The following is a 12,421-nucleotide window of genomic DNA, read 5'->3' on the forward strand; positions in this document are numbered from 1 at the left end:
ATTGCACATCAATAAAAATTATGTAAGTATGTAAATGTAGAAGTGTAAATGCAATAATGTAAAAGAGTACATGCAATGTTGTACTTAAAAGTTACATTACAACTGAACTTTATTTGACAATTTACATTTTACTGTACTTGATTAAGAGACAACTAAGCAACTGCATTATTTATGCACATTAATTAATGCAGTGATTCAGTCACCTACCAGTAGAGGGAGGCCGCGTACCACCAGTGGAACTCATGCCACACTGGGAAAACGTGGTTATTAGACATATGGTGAAAAGAGGCAATCACATTGCATAAAGAATACATTACATCTGAAATGTTAAGATACATTTTCGGAAACACGACATGCATTATAAACTGACTGGCCTTTTGGTATGGTATTTTATGGTATGGTACGCTGAACACGCTCAAGACTGGAGAGATGATCGCGGACTTCAGGAAGCATCCTTCGCCACAGCTGCCCCTCACACTGTTCAACTGCCCTGTGTCAACTGTCGAAACCTTCAAGGTCCTGGGAATTACAGTTTCTCAGGACCTGAAGTGGGAGATCAACATCAACTCCATCCTCAAAAAGGCCCAGTAGAGGATGTACTTCCTGCGGCTTCTGAGGAAACCCGGCCTGCCACGGGAACTGTTGAGGCAATTCTACACAGCAGTCATCGAATCAGTCCTGACAAACTCAGACGGCAACGGTCAATCAGGACTGCTGGAAAAATATGGCGGTACGCTGCCAGAACTAAGACAAGAGCGTGCAGAATCCTCTTGGATCCTCCACATCCTGGTCACCACCTCTTCCAGCTCCTTCCCTCAGGTAGGCCCTACCATACAATGCAAACTAAAACTTGCAGACATTCCAACAGCTGCTTCCCTCTTGCCATTAACTTATTAAACAGTTCATTTAAAATTCCATTGCAACATGCTGCCAATTTTGTCTTGAGATTGTTGTCACATCTCTGTCGGGCCAATTATACATTATTCGTGCACTCACTGTAGTAGTCTCACCATTTCTGCACCATATGCATATGTGGTGTTGACTGATACTGGCCACTCATGTGCTTGGGAAGTATCTGCACCATTTGCACAATTGACATTCTTCCAGATTATCGCACTTAGTCACTTTAAACTACTTAAATTTGTTTTAAGTCTCTGCTCCATTTGCACAATGATCACTGTACCAGACTATTGCTCTATTACTCATTTCAAACTGCTCTAAGAGGACTATGCATCATTTGCACAATTGTCCAAAAAAATAAAAAACATTATCGACATTACCAAATTACGGTTAACCTTTCATTGCTCAGTCACTCTCTGTAGTGTGTTTTATGTTTTTATGTCTCAAAAGTATTTTCTGTCACAGTGGCTGTCTGTTGTCTTACTAGAGAGGCTCCAACTCCCGGAGACAAATTCCTTGTAGGTTTTTGACATACTTGGCAAATAAAGATGATTCTGATTCTGTTATGGTAGCTTTTTATTGTCAGTCCTTGTGAGCTTTACAATAATTTTAGCCCCCACCAACCTACAATTTGCCAGTAAATAATGTATGAATTTTACTGATATTTGGGTAATTAGGTATCTGTGAAGGCAATGAAGCGGAACAACTTTTCCAGTGTGTGTATGTGGGGGGGGCACAGTACTTCAGTGGCACCATTTAACGCTGCTTTTCCGAAAACTAATTGTTGGGTGTCCTATTTAGTGATGGTCCATAGTCGGCCATTCTGGGAACCAGTCATTTCAAACTTTGATTAAAGAGTTTGAATACAATAATAGTAGAAATGTACGTGCCTTGACACAATGAAGGTCCACTGTGTCTCAAAATGTGGCACGTGTGCTCTCCCTAGTGGTACATGAAGGAATGACTGAATTAAAGACATAAATTTTATGTTGAAAACATGAAATACAATCAAACACATTAGAATGAAGCTACTAGCTACACATACAGCCTATTAATTTTCTTGAAATCCAGTACAGTATATCTTTTAAGTACAGTTCAGTTGTATTTAACTTAAGTACAGTAAATTACATTTGCATTGGAACTTTCTGAACTGTTTGTTTTTAAACATTTAATTACATGTTTTAATTTTACTTATGGGCAATACATTTGAATTGAATCATTACTGAAGTACACTACACTTTTTTTTTTCATACATCCAAGCACAGTCTTCATGTTCAAACTGTGTATAATGTTACACTGGCTTATTCGTTGCTTCTCTGTTTTAATGTTGGTCATTATAGTGGTACTTGGAAAGACAAGTACTTTTGAGGTGGTACATGCATGTAAAAAGTTTGAGAACCACTGAACTGGGCCATTCCAGGCGTATGTCATTATTGTTCTACTAATCCATACTTTATAGTAATGTCAACAAAATTGTTGAGGAAACTTTCGCCCCCAGCGCGGACGAGGGGAAGTGCAGCAACAGCAGCAGGAGGAGCGGCGGCGGCGACTGTGGCTCAAAGCCCGGATGGAGCAGGCAGCCATTGGGGAAGTGAAGTGTACTGGACTTGAACGTAACAGGGCTCTCTCTGGGAGTAAAAAGCGAGCAGGAAAGACATTCATGTTCCAGGAGATCCATTGTGTGACTCATTGCAGTAAGTTGAAAACTCTCAGAAGGACTTTTTTTTTTTTTTTTTTTTTTTTGGAAGGGGTGTTCCGGCTTACTGGACGCGTGCAAGTTGAGGAAAGGCGCACAGCGGAAAAGGAGCAGCACAGCTGAGCTACTAGCAACGCGCTAAGTGGAGCTCGGCAGCCAGGGGAACTCGCTTTGCACACCACGGAGCTTGAAATCCAGTCAGCGGGCCGGCCTCTGTGCGAATCCAGGGACTTGCTTCATGAATTATGTCTACCACAAGCATTGACCCTCAGGTAGGTCACGCGAAATAAGAGAGCTTGGCAAAGCTAGCCGCCTGCTAACTTTAGCAAGTGGCGACTCCTCGGAAGTGCTAGCTAGCCAGCAGCGGTGGTCGCCGGACATCGCGAGCAACTTGGATGCATTCAGTCAACTCCGATCCAAGAGAAATATCGTCGCTGTACGCCTAAAGCACATGAGAAAATACGCGTTTCCAAATGTTCCGACACACTAGTCAGTTCTACACCAGCACCTCCCCATAACGCTAAAGCTAACAGTAAAACAATTGCTAAATCACAGCGTTCCCATAAATAACGATGTGGCGTGGAAGTGATTCGACTAAACGCGGATGATTGGGGTTTGTTTTTGTTCACTGGAGTTGTGCGATGCACTAACTAGCTGGTCGTAAGCCGTGAAAGCCATTTTGAATGGCTGTTAGCTCCCCAAGTAGTGCGCGAATGAACACTTTTGACGTGTGCTGCTTACTTAAATAGCCAAAGTTGCTCATTCCCATACTAATATTAATCGGCTAAAAGCAAAGCTTCCCGAGAACGGTGTCACATGAGCCGTGTGCATCCAACACAAACAACCGTGACTAGTAAGTCAAGCAGCCCTGCGTTGAGTTATTTTGCATCAAATCGCTATCAAAGTGTGATTCAGGGATGCACCGATCCCCAGTTTTTTTCAGACAAAATACAATTACTTATATTTGAGTATTCGCCCATCCAAAATACAAATACCTGCTACTGAATCAGTAATTACGTCTTGCAATTGTCATTTAAATGTGTTTTTAGTTTTGTCCGATATTGTTAAAAAACAAACTTTTCTTCAATATGGCATAGGAGTCACTCGAATGAAACACTTTTTAGAGTCGTCATTACTGACATTTTAACAACGAACTGCAGGTTTTCCAAAATGTGCCGATCATTTCACCGAAATGCAGCAAGAATTTAGAAAATCGGATGATGGGACAAACTGAGTTTTTTTTTTTTATGTCCTGAAAAATGTCCCTTTGGGCAAATGTTTTCGTGATATAGAAATTTGGTTTAAAAAAAAAACAACTCCTCCTCCTCAAATTTGAGTAAAAAATAGATTTTTAACATATCTCCTTGACTTTTTCCCCTTCTCCGATTGGCTCACAAGTTTCAGTAAAAAATTTCCACCAGTAAATTAGTGACGGCCAACATTCCGAGGGGATCTCCAAGTGGACACATCAAAGTTACCGTGAGGTTTCAAACTGTCACTTGCTCTAAAAACTCAATTTATTGCTCTAAAAACTCAATTTATATACTAGGAACGGAACATTATTCATGTAAAGAGCAGTGTTGGCAGTAGAATATAGATTTTTTTTTTTCATGAATGTATTTATTATGGAGGATTTCGTATAAATACGGTACGTCTGTACCGAGACGTGCGTGGCCTAATCTTTGAGCGGAGTCCCTCATTTATTTTGTAAAGCAGAATTTGCAGTCGCCTAAAAGTGTTGTCATCCGTGTTCAGTTGAAAGTATCTCCCCATGGCTAACATGGATCCTCCCCCTAAAGATAGAGAAGACGTAAGGCTGGGGAAGTGGTATCAGTGTCATAGTATTGTATAGCATTGTACGAATAGAGACGTACAGTATTGGCACCAATACCAACGCTGATAGTGGTGTCAGTGCAACCCTAATGTGAATGTAAAGTAGTTAAAGGGCACAATCTCACACTATGTAAAGATAACTTTTCTACTCTCCCCCTCCGCCCTCCTGTTGATCGGATGTGACTCCAGCGATCAAAGGGACAAGCATCTAAAGGTGAGTTATTATTGTGTTTGTTCAGGTTTTCATTTTAGAACCCACATAGACAGTGATCAACCTAAATGAGTACCCCAGCAGATTTGTCCAAAAAGCTCAAGTTTCCTCTGAAAGTAAATATTCTCGGTGGCACATTGCACTCCAAAAGACTTGCACAAACGAAGAACATTGATTGCAAAGATTTGTCAATATACACACACCGACACATGCAGAAAAACACAATGTAATGAGGTCCAGTCGACAATCTGTATAAAGATATCTTTGTTTACAAAGCTAATTAATGCTTTGTGTTCATTTAACAATATTGCCTTGTAGTGCATCATACTTCATCAAATCAATCTGTCCATTTTCTTTATCACATATTAAGCTAATCAAAATATGAACACATATCACAATGATTCAGTGCAATGCTACACCACTGAAAACTACCGTTGTAATAATAAAGGAATGCCCATCAATGAAAACTCAGCATTGTATCTTTGTAAAGACGTAATTCAGCATTATATCAGTTTCTATTTGCCTTAAAGGTGGAGGACGTACGTTTTTGAGCTGCTTGTGCGATTGGATGTAGCCGCACTTTGTGAACCCCCCCCCTGCTACGTTGGTATAACTCGTAATGCTGACTGCATAATGGCCATTTTTAGTATGTTAAAATATTGAGGATATGTGCATCATCCCAAGGTTTAAATCTCCTTTGGGACAACTCTGTGTGGAGTTGTTGCTTTTGTGTGAGAATTGAAGACCACAAAATGCACATTAGTGTGAATGTAGGGGTGAGTAGTTGTTTGTGGTTCCTACCATTGACAAGCAACCAGTCCAAGCTGTGTAGAAGAACAAATAAATGAATGTACATGGAGCCATGCCTTTTACACACAGTACATTTATAAATCTACAAGCTAATGTTTTTTTTTTTACCAGATCAATGATCAAACAAAATGGTTCTGTGCGTTCTTCTCTCGATGGAAAGGAGATTGAGGCTGTACACTGTTCTAAATACCTGGGCATACTGATTTAAATTTTAAATCACGTATATTGTGTCTTGTGAATAGACTGAGGCTTTTATTTTAGAAACAAGTTGTTTTTCTTTTAATGTAAACTATGATGAAAGAAATAAAACAGTTTCTATAGAATGTCAATGTTTTAGCTCAGCTGCTTGAACAATGGATTTGTAGATGGTTAAATCCCAAATGTTGGCTGTGTCTTTGCTTGTATGTCTCTAACTTCTTTGTTTTTTTGCTGCTGCTTGGCTTGGCCAGGTCTCTTGGAAAAATAGGATTTAAATCTCAATGAGACCAAACTGGTTAACTAAAGGTTAAATGAATTAAAAATACATTTAAAATAAGACAAATTATAATGCAATCAAATCAGTGTCTTGACAAAGACCCTGAATGAGTGTTTTTTTTCTTTTTTTTCTGTTCCTGTATCAGGAATGTCTATGGTCTTTAAAAAAAAAAAAAAAGCCTTGTATGAACATGAAGTTGTTTTGTTGCAGTGCAAAATGGTTCACTGCATCAGAAGGAGACAGTACATGACAATGACTTTGAGCCGTACCTCACTGGTCAATCAACTCAGGTGAATAGCATTTCGTGAGAATCGAACAAATGCAACATAATTTTACGTGCTAATGTTGTTTCTCTGCTCATGTGGTGCATCAAGAACAACAGCTACCAGTCCATCACCGACCCTTACCTGTCCAGTTACTACGCTCCCTCGATCGGCTTTCCATACCCCCTGAGCGAGGCTCCTTGGTCCACAGGCGGCGACCCTCCAATTCCATACCTCACCCCCTACGGACCCTTGAGCAATGGAGACCATCATTTCATGCCGGACACTGTGTTCGGGCAGCCGGGCGGCCTGGGAAGCAGCATTTACCCCCACAGGTTTAATTTTTTCCCCGAAAACCCCGCTTTCTCTGCTTGGGGTACAAGTGGCTCCCAGGGCCAGCAGACTCAAAGTTCAGCCTACGGTGGCAGCTACAGCTACCCGCCCAGCTCTCTCGGAGGCACTCTTGTGCCTGATGGTCAGACGGGTTTTCACAGCGACACGCTCAACAAAGCCCCCGGTATGAACAGCCTGGAGCAGGGCATGGTCGGTTTGAAGATCGGGGGTGATGTCGCCGGCCAGGCTTCCGCGCTCAAGGCCGTGGGCTCGGTGATCGGCGGAGCCGCCGTGGCGGCCTCAGGGAACGGAGCCACGCCCATCGGAATGCCCCCGCCCAAACCCGCCTCTTGGGCAGCCATTGCCAGCAAGCCTGCCAAGCCGCAGCAGCTGAAAGCTAAGGTGAAGCCGGGACTGGTCAACCCGGGGGCAACTTTTCCCCCGCCGCCCATCAAACACAACATGAACATTGGCACCTGGGAAAAGGGACCCGCGACCAAAGTGGCCACGACCGCGCTGCAGCAGCAGCTGCCGCCGCCTCTTGGTCTGCCTCATCCCATGCCCCACCAAGCCCCCATGCAGCCTCCCCCTCCCCAGTCTCTGGTGCAGCCTCAGATGCCACCCATGTCCTTACAGCACCAACCGCCCCATCACCAGCACCACCCGCCACCCACTCAGCCCTACCAAAACCACACACAACCCCCGCAAGCCCAAACCCGTTGGGTGGCCCCACGCAACCGCAACCAAGTCTACGGGCAGGGAGGCCCCAGCCACGATGTTAGCGGGATGATGGGCATGCTCGGTAGCGCAAACTGCGGCTCTCAAACCTGTGCCACCCAGGGACCTGGTGGTGAGTCCCACCCGGTGCTAGAGAAGCTTCGTGCCTCCCACAGTTATAACCCCAAGGACTTTGAATGGAACCTGAAGAACGGACGCGTTTTCATCATTAAGAGCTACTCTGAGGACGACATCCATCGCTCCATCAAGTACTCCATCTGGTGCAGCACGGAGCACGGCAACAAGCGACTGGACTCGGCCTTCCGGGCCATGAACGGCAAAGGGCCTGTGTACCTGCTCTTCAGTGTCAACGGCAGCGGCCATTTTTGCGGCGTGGCCGAGATGCGGTCGCCGGTGGACTACGGCACCAGCGCCGGCGTTTGGGCGCAGGACAAGTGGAAGGGCAAGTTTGACGTAGACTGGTTGTTTGTTAAGGACGTGCCTAATAGCCAGCTGCGTCACATCCGCCTGGAGAACAACGACAACAAGCCGGTGACCAACTCCCGCGACACCCAGGAGGTTCCTCTGGAGAAGGCCAAGCAGGTGCTCAAGATCATCGCCACCTACAAACACACCACGTCCATCTTTGATGACTTCTCTCACTATGAGAAGAGGCAGGAAGAGGAGGAAGAGGTGCGTAAGGTGGGTGTACTTGTCTCAGAATCCAACCTTTATGGGGACGTACAGCTGTGTTCAAAATTCTGGCAGTGTGTTTAAAAGCACGAGGAAAGCTCAAAATCCCTTTAATTGTTTGAACCCACATGCGTTGGGAACACGAGTTTTCAGACAGAAACGTATGGGGGAATGTTGGCTGACTTCCTCCTATACCCACCACACCCACACACACACACACACACACACACACACTGGAGTGGACCTTATATGTCGCGTGTGGGGAGTAGCTGGACCCAAGAGCAGGCGGAGGCAGATGTAAAATGATGAACAGTTTATTGAGCAAAGGTTATGGAGGTGCTCCTGGATGTGTTAGCAGGCGGTGGCGTGGACAGAACAGGCGGCTGGCTTGGTGGCAGGAATGACGTGGGTCAGGAACACAGCCGTGGTTCCACTAGGAGAGGCTGGAATACTTTGGCGAGGATTTCCTGGAACAGGCAGGCTTAAATACTGGTGGTAATGAGGCTGATTGGAGACAGGTGCTGAAAACAGAGAGGGGAGGGGGGAGAGAGAGATGACGGAAAGAGCTCTCCAGGCTACTATAATGGAACTGCAGGGCAGTATACATTGTATTTTCTTCAAAATATATTGAATTATAAACAATTTAAAAGCAAATCTTGGATTTCACTAATGGCGGGGGGCGAACTTGGTTTCGAACCTTTTAGTGCAGTAGTTTTTACTTTGTTTCCCAGCGTGCTTGCTTTCTTTTAAGGATTAAATTGTTCAGTTGTTTGTGTTGCTATTAACTGGCCTACCTGGATGCAAACTAGTCTTTACGTTACATGACAGTGGGACTGCAACTAACTATTAATAAACGATTAATCTGTCAATTAATTTTTCTTTTAATTGATAATCAGATACCAAAAAAAAAACGTAAAAATTTCTATCCCTTTATAAAAAAACAGGACACTTCAAATTGGCAGTGCAAAAAATGCAGAAAAAGATAATTCATTTCATAATCGATTAGTTGTAGATTAATGGATTTATTGTTACTCTTCCACATGAAAGGTTACGAGCGATATCAAGTTGGAACCCCCGTGCCCGCTATAAGATAACGACATACTGTAGCGTTACAGTTGATGGTGGACTTCCCAGCATGCCTCGCAGCACTTTTAAAATCATGTTAGGAATTAATTGTTGTTTCCAGGTAGTAATAATGTTTGTGTGTTATTTCCTTTTAGTGTTACATATTTTGTTCGTACAGTGAGTGGGTTTGGTGTTATTTGTAGTGATGTTGGTTTTCAACTGTGTGTGAGTGACTGCAATGTAGTTATTTTGCACTGAATCACTAAAATATTTACTACATTGAAAAGAGTTTGTTCACAGGATTGTCCAGTACTTGTTCAGGTCCTGATTTATTGCACTCCACTCTGCTATTATTTTGAACACTGCCCGTTCAAATAATTATTAAACTACACAGACATGCATGCATATGATGAAAGCTGGATTTGTTTTGTTTTGTTTGTTTGTGTTTTCTGTGACTACGACACCTACCGGTAAATTATTTGCCATGTCAAAACTTCTGCCCACAACGTCTTCAATCAGGTTAGTCATGTGGAACTGATGTTGTTTTGAACACAACTGTATCATGACAATAAAAGTCATCTTGTGGTTCCTGTTTCTGCTCATATCCTCCCCCCGTAGACTTTTGAACCTGCTCAGATACAGAGCCGCTCTCGCTTGGATCAGGTGAGAAAACTTATGGTTTTTATTAGCATCATGTGCGTTTAACTTGTATGTTAAAACTAATGCTACTTTTTTGTTGTTTGTCATTTTTCTCCTCCCAAACAGGAGCGCCAAAACAGGAAATAAACAATAGAGGACGTTTATCTTTGGCTTGATCAAGTTACACTAGGACATGATTGATTTAAAAGACTGAAGAATATGAAATACAAACAAGCCCTTCGTGTTTTCCTCTTCAATACTGGGAATTCTCTGCCATCGATGAATTTGTCTTTGCCCCGTGTTACCTCTGCCCCACACCCAACACTTCTTTTGCAGGGATTAAGTTGATTTAGTGTATAATGAATTACCTCCACCTACTTTAATTATTATTATTATTATTTTACACTTCTAAACATCCGGTCCTCTCATCAGACTGGTTGAGTTCTGTATTGCACCTACTATCTCCTCAGCTGCATTAGGGTTTGACTGCATCCCCGAGAATAAATCGGCCACTTTATATATTTCAGTACAATCAGGAATGGCTATGTCCTACCCGTATTTGTCCACGCGGGGGCAGCATTGCCAAGTTGTAGAGGTCTAATGTGCCAACAGGGTTGGAGCATCCTCAAGGCAATGTACTTCTACTAGGAACTGTGCGACAATAAAATTTCAGTGATTTATTTTTTATTCCGATTGACAGAATCTCACTCTATATTTTTTTTGGCATGCTACTGACAACATTAATTTCAGACACTTGTTTTCTGAAGCCTTATTTTTTTATTTTTTTTGTCCCCACTAATTATTGATGAACTGCTAACAGTGACACTGCTGGAGAAATCAGGGATAGTGTGACGTCACACAAGACTAGAAACATTTCAGAGGAGGAATCTGGGAAAGAACTAAAAACAAAAAACAAAAAAGTCCTCTGCAAATCAGGACCTTGCCCTTTTAAAAAAAAAAAAAAAAAAAATCAAATTGTACTCTCCACATCCTTCAGCCCTGTGCCTCGTTTTCTTGGTTCTTGTTGCTGGTCTCCAATGGCGCTGGTGTTTCTCCAGCCACTTTGAGAGAAATGCGCCATCCATCGGTTTGGCTATTTACAATCAAAATGATGGAGTGATGTCATTTCTTTGTGTTTTGCTCCATGAAATTGTGGGGTAGGTCTCTCGCTCTGTTTGTCACCATTCTGTCTTAATCCTCGTTTTTTTTATTTTTATTTTTTTTCTTCCCCCCCCCTGAACTTAAGTTTGCTAAATCTCTCATGTCGACCGTAATGCTAAGCTTTAACGTAGGAGCCTATATATTCATGGAGAAAGCCTAAAAATGTATAACCTAATCATAACTGTAACTGATTTAGTATCAAGTAAGGAGGGAAAAAAATGAAAAGTGGATTTATGTGGGATTTTTGGATGGTTTATTTGATGCAAGATACAAAACCAGAATGCAGTCACCAAAAGTGTTTGCGTGCGTGTCAAACTGGAATCTGGTGGGTGTGTTGATCACGTGTGTAACGGTCGGGTTACTCGCAGCCATCAAAGAATGGAAATTAGAAACGCCCCTGTCAATTGTGCGTTTTGAGCGATGTCAAATCCAAATCGATTTGTGCCCGCTCACTCATGCGATTATGCTGTACATCGACTGCTCCCAATTATATTTTTATCTTGACATGCACTCACCTCGTTCACACCGTGTTGCTTCATCTTACCCGGCCGGTAAAGGAAAATGTTCGCTTTGAGGTGATACTGATTCTGATGAAAAGCTTAGTCACTTTATTCTCATGTGGGCATTTGTGACACCGCAACTATTTTTATTTAATTTTTTTAACCTGCCTGTTAAGTGTGGTTTCCACGGAAACTGACCTTTTGACAGCATCTCCTTTTCTGCATAATGAACACCCTTCAAGCCTTTTTTTTTTTCACCGTGTCTGTTCGCTCCATTTCAGTGGTGGGGAAGGTGAGGTTGCTGTTTGTTGTTTGTTTTGTTTTTGGGAGGGGTGCTCTCTTAAAGATGCCATCACCGAAGTCATTAAATGCTTGCGTTGCTCTAAGGACAAGATTGACGTGCACGTTAATGGTAAACGGCAGAGGAATCCGTTTAGCCATGAACGGATGTATCACAAAGATTAATGACGTAAAATGAAAATTCTCTTCTAGACCACAGTAGTAGTGGAAATATTGTTCGACAGATGTATCTTCTTTTTTTCTTGATAGAAGAAATCAAGCCTTAATAAACTGTCCATTCAAAAATGATTTGCTTTTGATCTCGTGTTCTGTCAAGTAGCTTTTAGCAAGAGTGACCTCACACAATTTCTCTCGCTCATCACGCTTGGGTTGCTACTGCATGGGAAGTGCTGGATGGTTTAAAAAACAAAACAAAAACAAAAAAACACTTTGTAAATACACTTGATCCATCCAAACACGCAATGTATTTAAAACACGCCTTTCAAGGGGACTACAAATAAGTTGACCGCATTGCACCCACAGGACATTGTTGCATTTTCTCATCCATTAGGGTAATTGCAAAGAAATCAGGACAGTTGGGTGGTAGTCACTACTTTTTTTGGGTGAATATATTGAGTATTTTAGTTATAGGTCCAAATATATGTTCCTGTTTTATAAACTTTGCACAGTTGCTTTAAATTCCGGATTTTCTTCCCCCGTTGTCATGGGTGGGCCTTCAGTGGAGCTATCCGTGGTGCTGAAATACTGCTGCACTGCTTGCGATGTCATTAGAACTGATCGTTAACTTGGTGTGACGTCAGTGTTTTGGATTCTGCTCTCACCAAT

The 12,421-nt window shown here is 42.6% G+C and overlaps 1 protein-coding gene across 4 annotated transcripts; it reads left to right on the top strand.

Annotated features, from left to right (window-relative positions):
* The first annotated feature begins 311 nt into the window (after positions 1–311).
* Positions 312–11,884, top strand: LOC133470195 (YTH domain-containing family protein 1-like). 4 transcript variants are annotated; one of them, XM_061758476.1, is made up of 7 exons: positions 312–819; positions 2,399–2,868; positions 4,619–4,643; positions 6,136–6,215; positions 6,300–7,931; positions 9,615–9,659; positions 9,762–11,884. In XM_061758476.1, exons 2-7 carry the CDS (start codon positions 2,842–2,844, stop codon positions 9,780–9,782), a joined length of 1,830 nt encoding a protein of 609 aa, XP_061614460.1. In that variant the 5' UTR covers positions 312–819; positions 2,399–2,841; the 3' UTR covers positions 9,783–11,884. The 4 variants fall into 4 exon arrangements, 2 of the variants coding, with proteins under 2 accessions (XP_061614460.1, XP_061614373.1); XR_009785924.1 differs by having other exon boundaries at positions 315–819; positions 6,300–9,515; XM_061758389.1 differs by having other exon boundaries at positions 325–819; positions 6,300–7,940.
* The last annotated feature ends 537 nt before the right edge of the window (positions 11,885–12,421 follow it).

This window comes from Phyllopteryx taeniolatus, chromosome 1 (genome assembly GCF_024500385.1).
Source record: "Phyllopteryx taeniolatus isolate TA_2022b chromosome 1, UOR_Ptae_1.2, whole genome shotgun sequence".
In the NCBI taxonomy this organism is placed as follows: domain Eukaryota; kingdom Metazoa; phylum Chordata; class Actinopteri; order Syngnathiformes; family Syngnathidae; genus Phyllopteryx; species Phyllopteryx taeniolatus.

What these genes read in the sequence shown, in the direction of transcription:
- LOC133470195 (XM_061758389.1), top strand. Translation starts at nt 2,842, where the DNA reads ATGTCTACCACAAGCATTGACCCTCAG. An exon ending in TCACTGGTCAATCAACTCAG is followed by an intron (nt 6,216 to 6,299) that starts GTGAATAGCATT and finishes TGGTGCATCAAG; the next exon opens with AACAACAGCTACCAGTCCAT. An exon ending in GCCGCTCTCGCTTGGATCAG is followed by an intron (nt 9,660 to 9,761) that starts GTGAGAAAACTT and finishes CCTCCCAAACAG; the next exon opens with GAGCGCCAAAACAGGAAATA.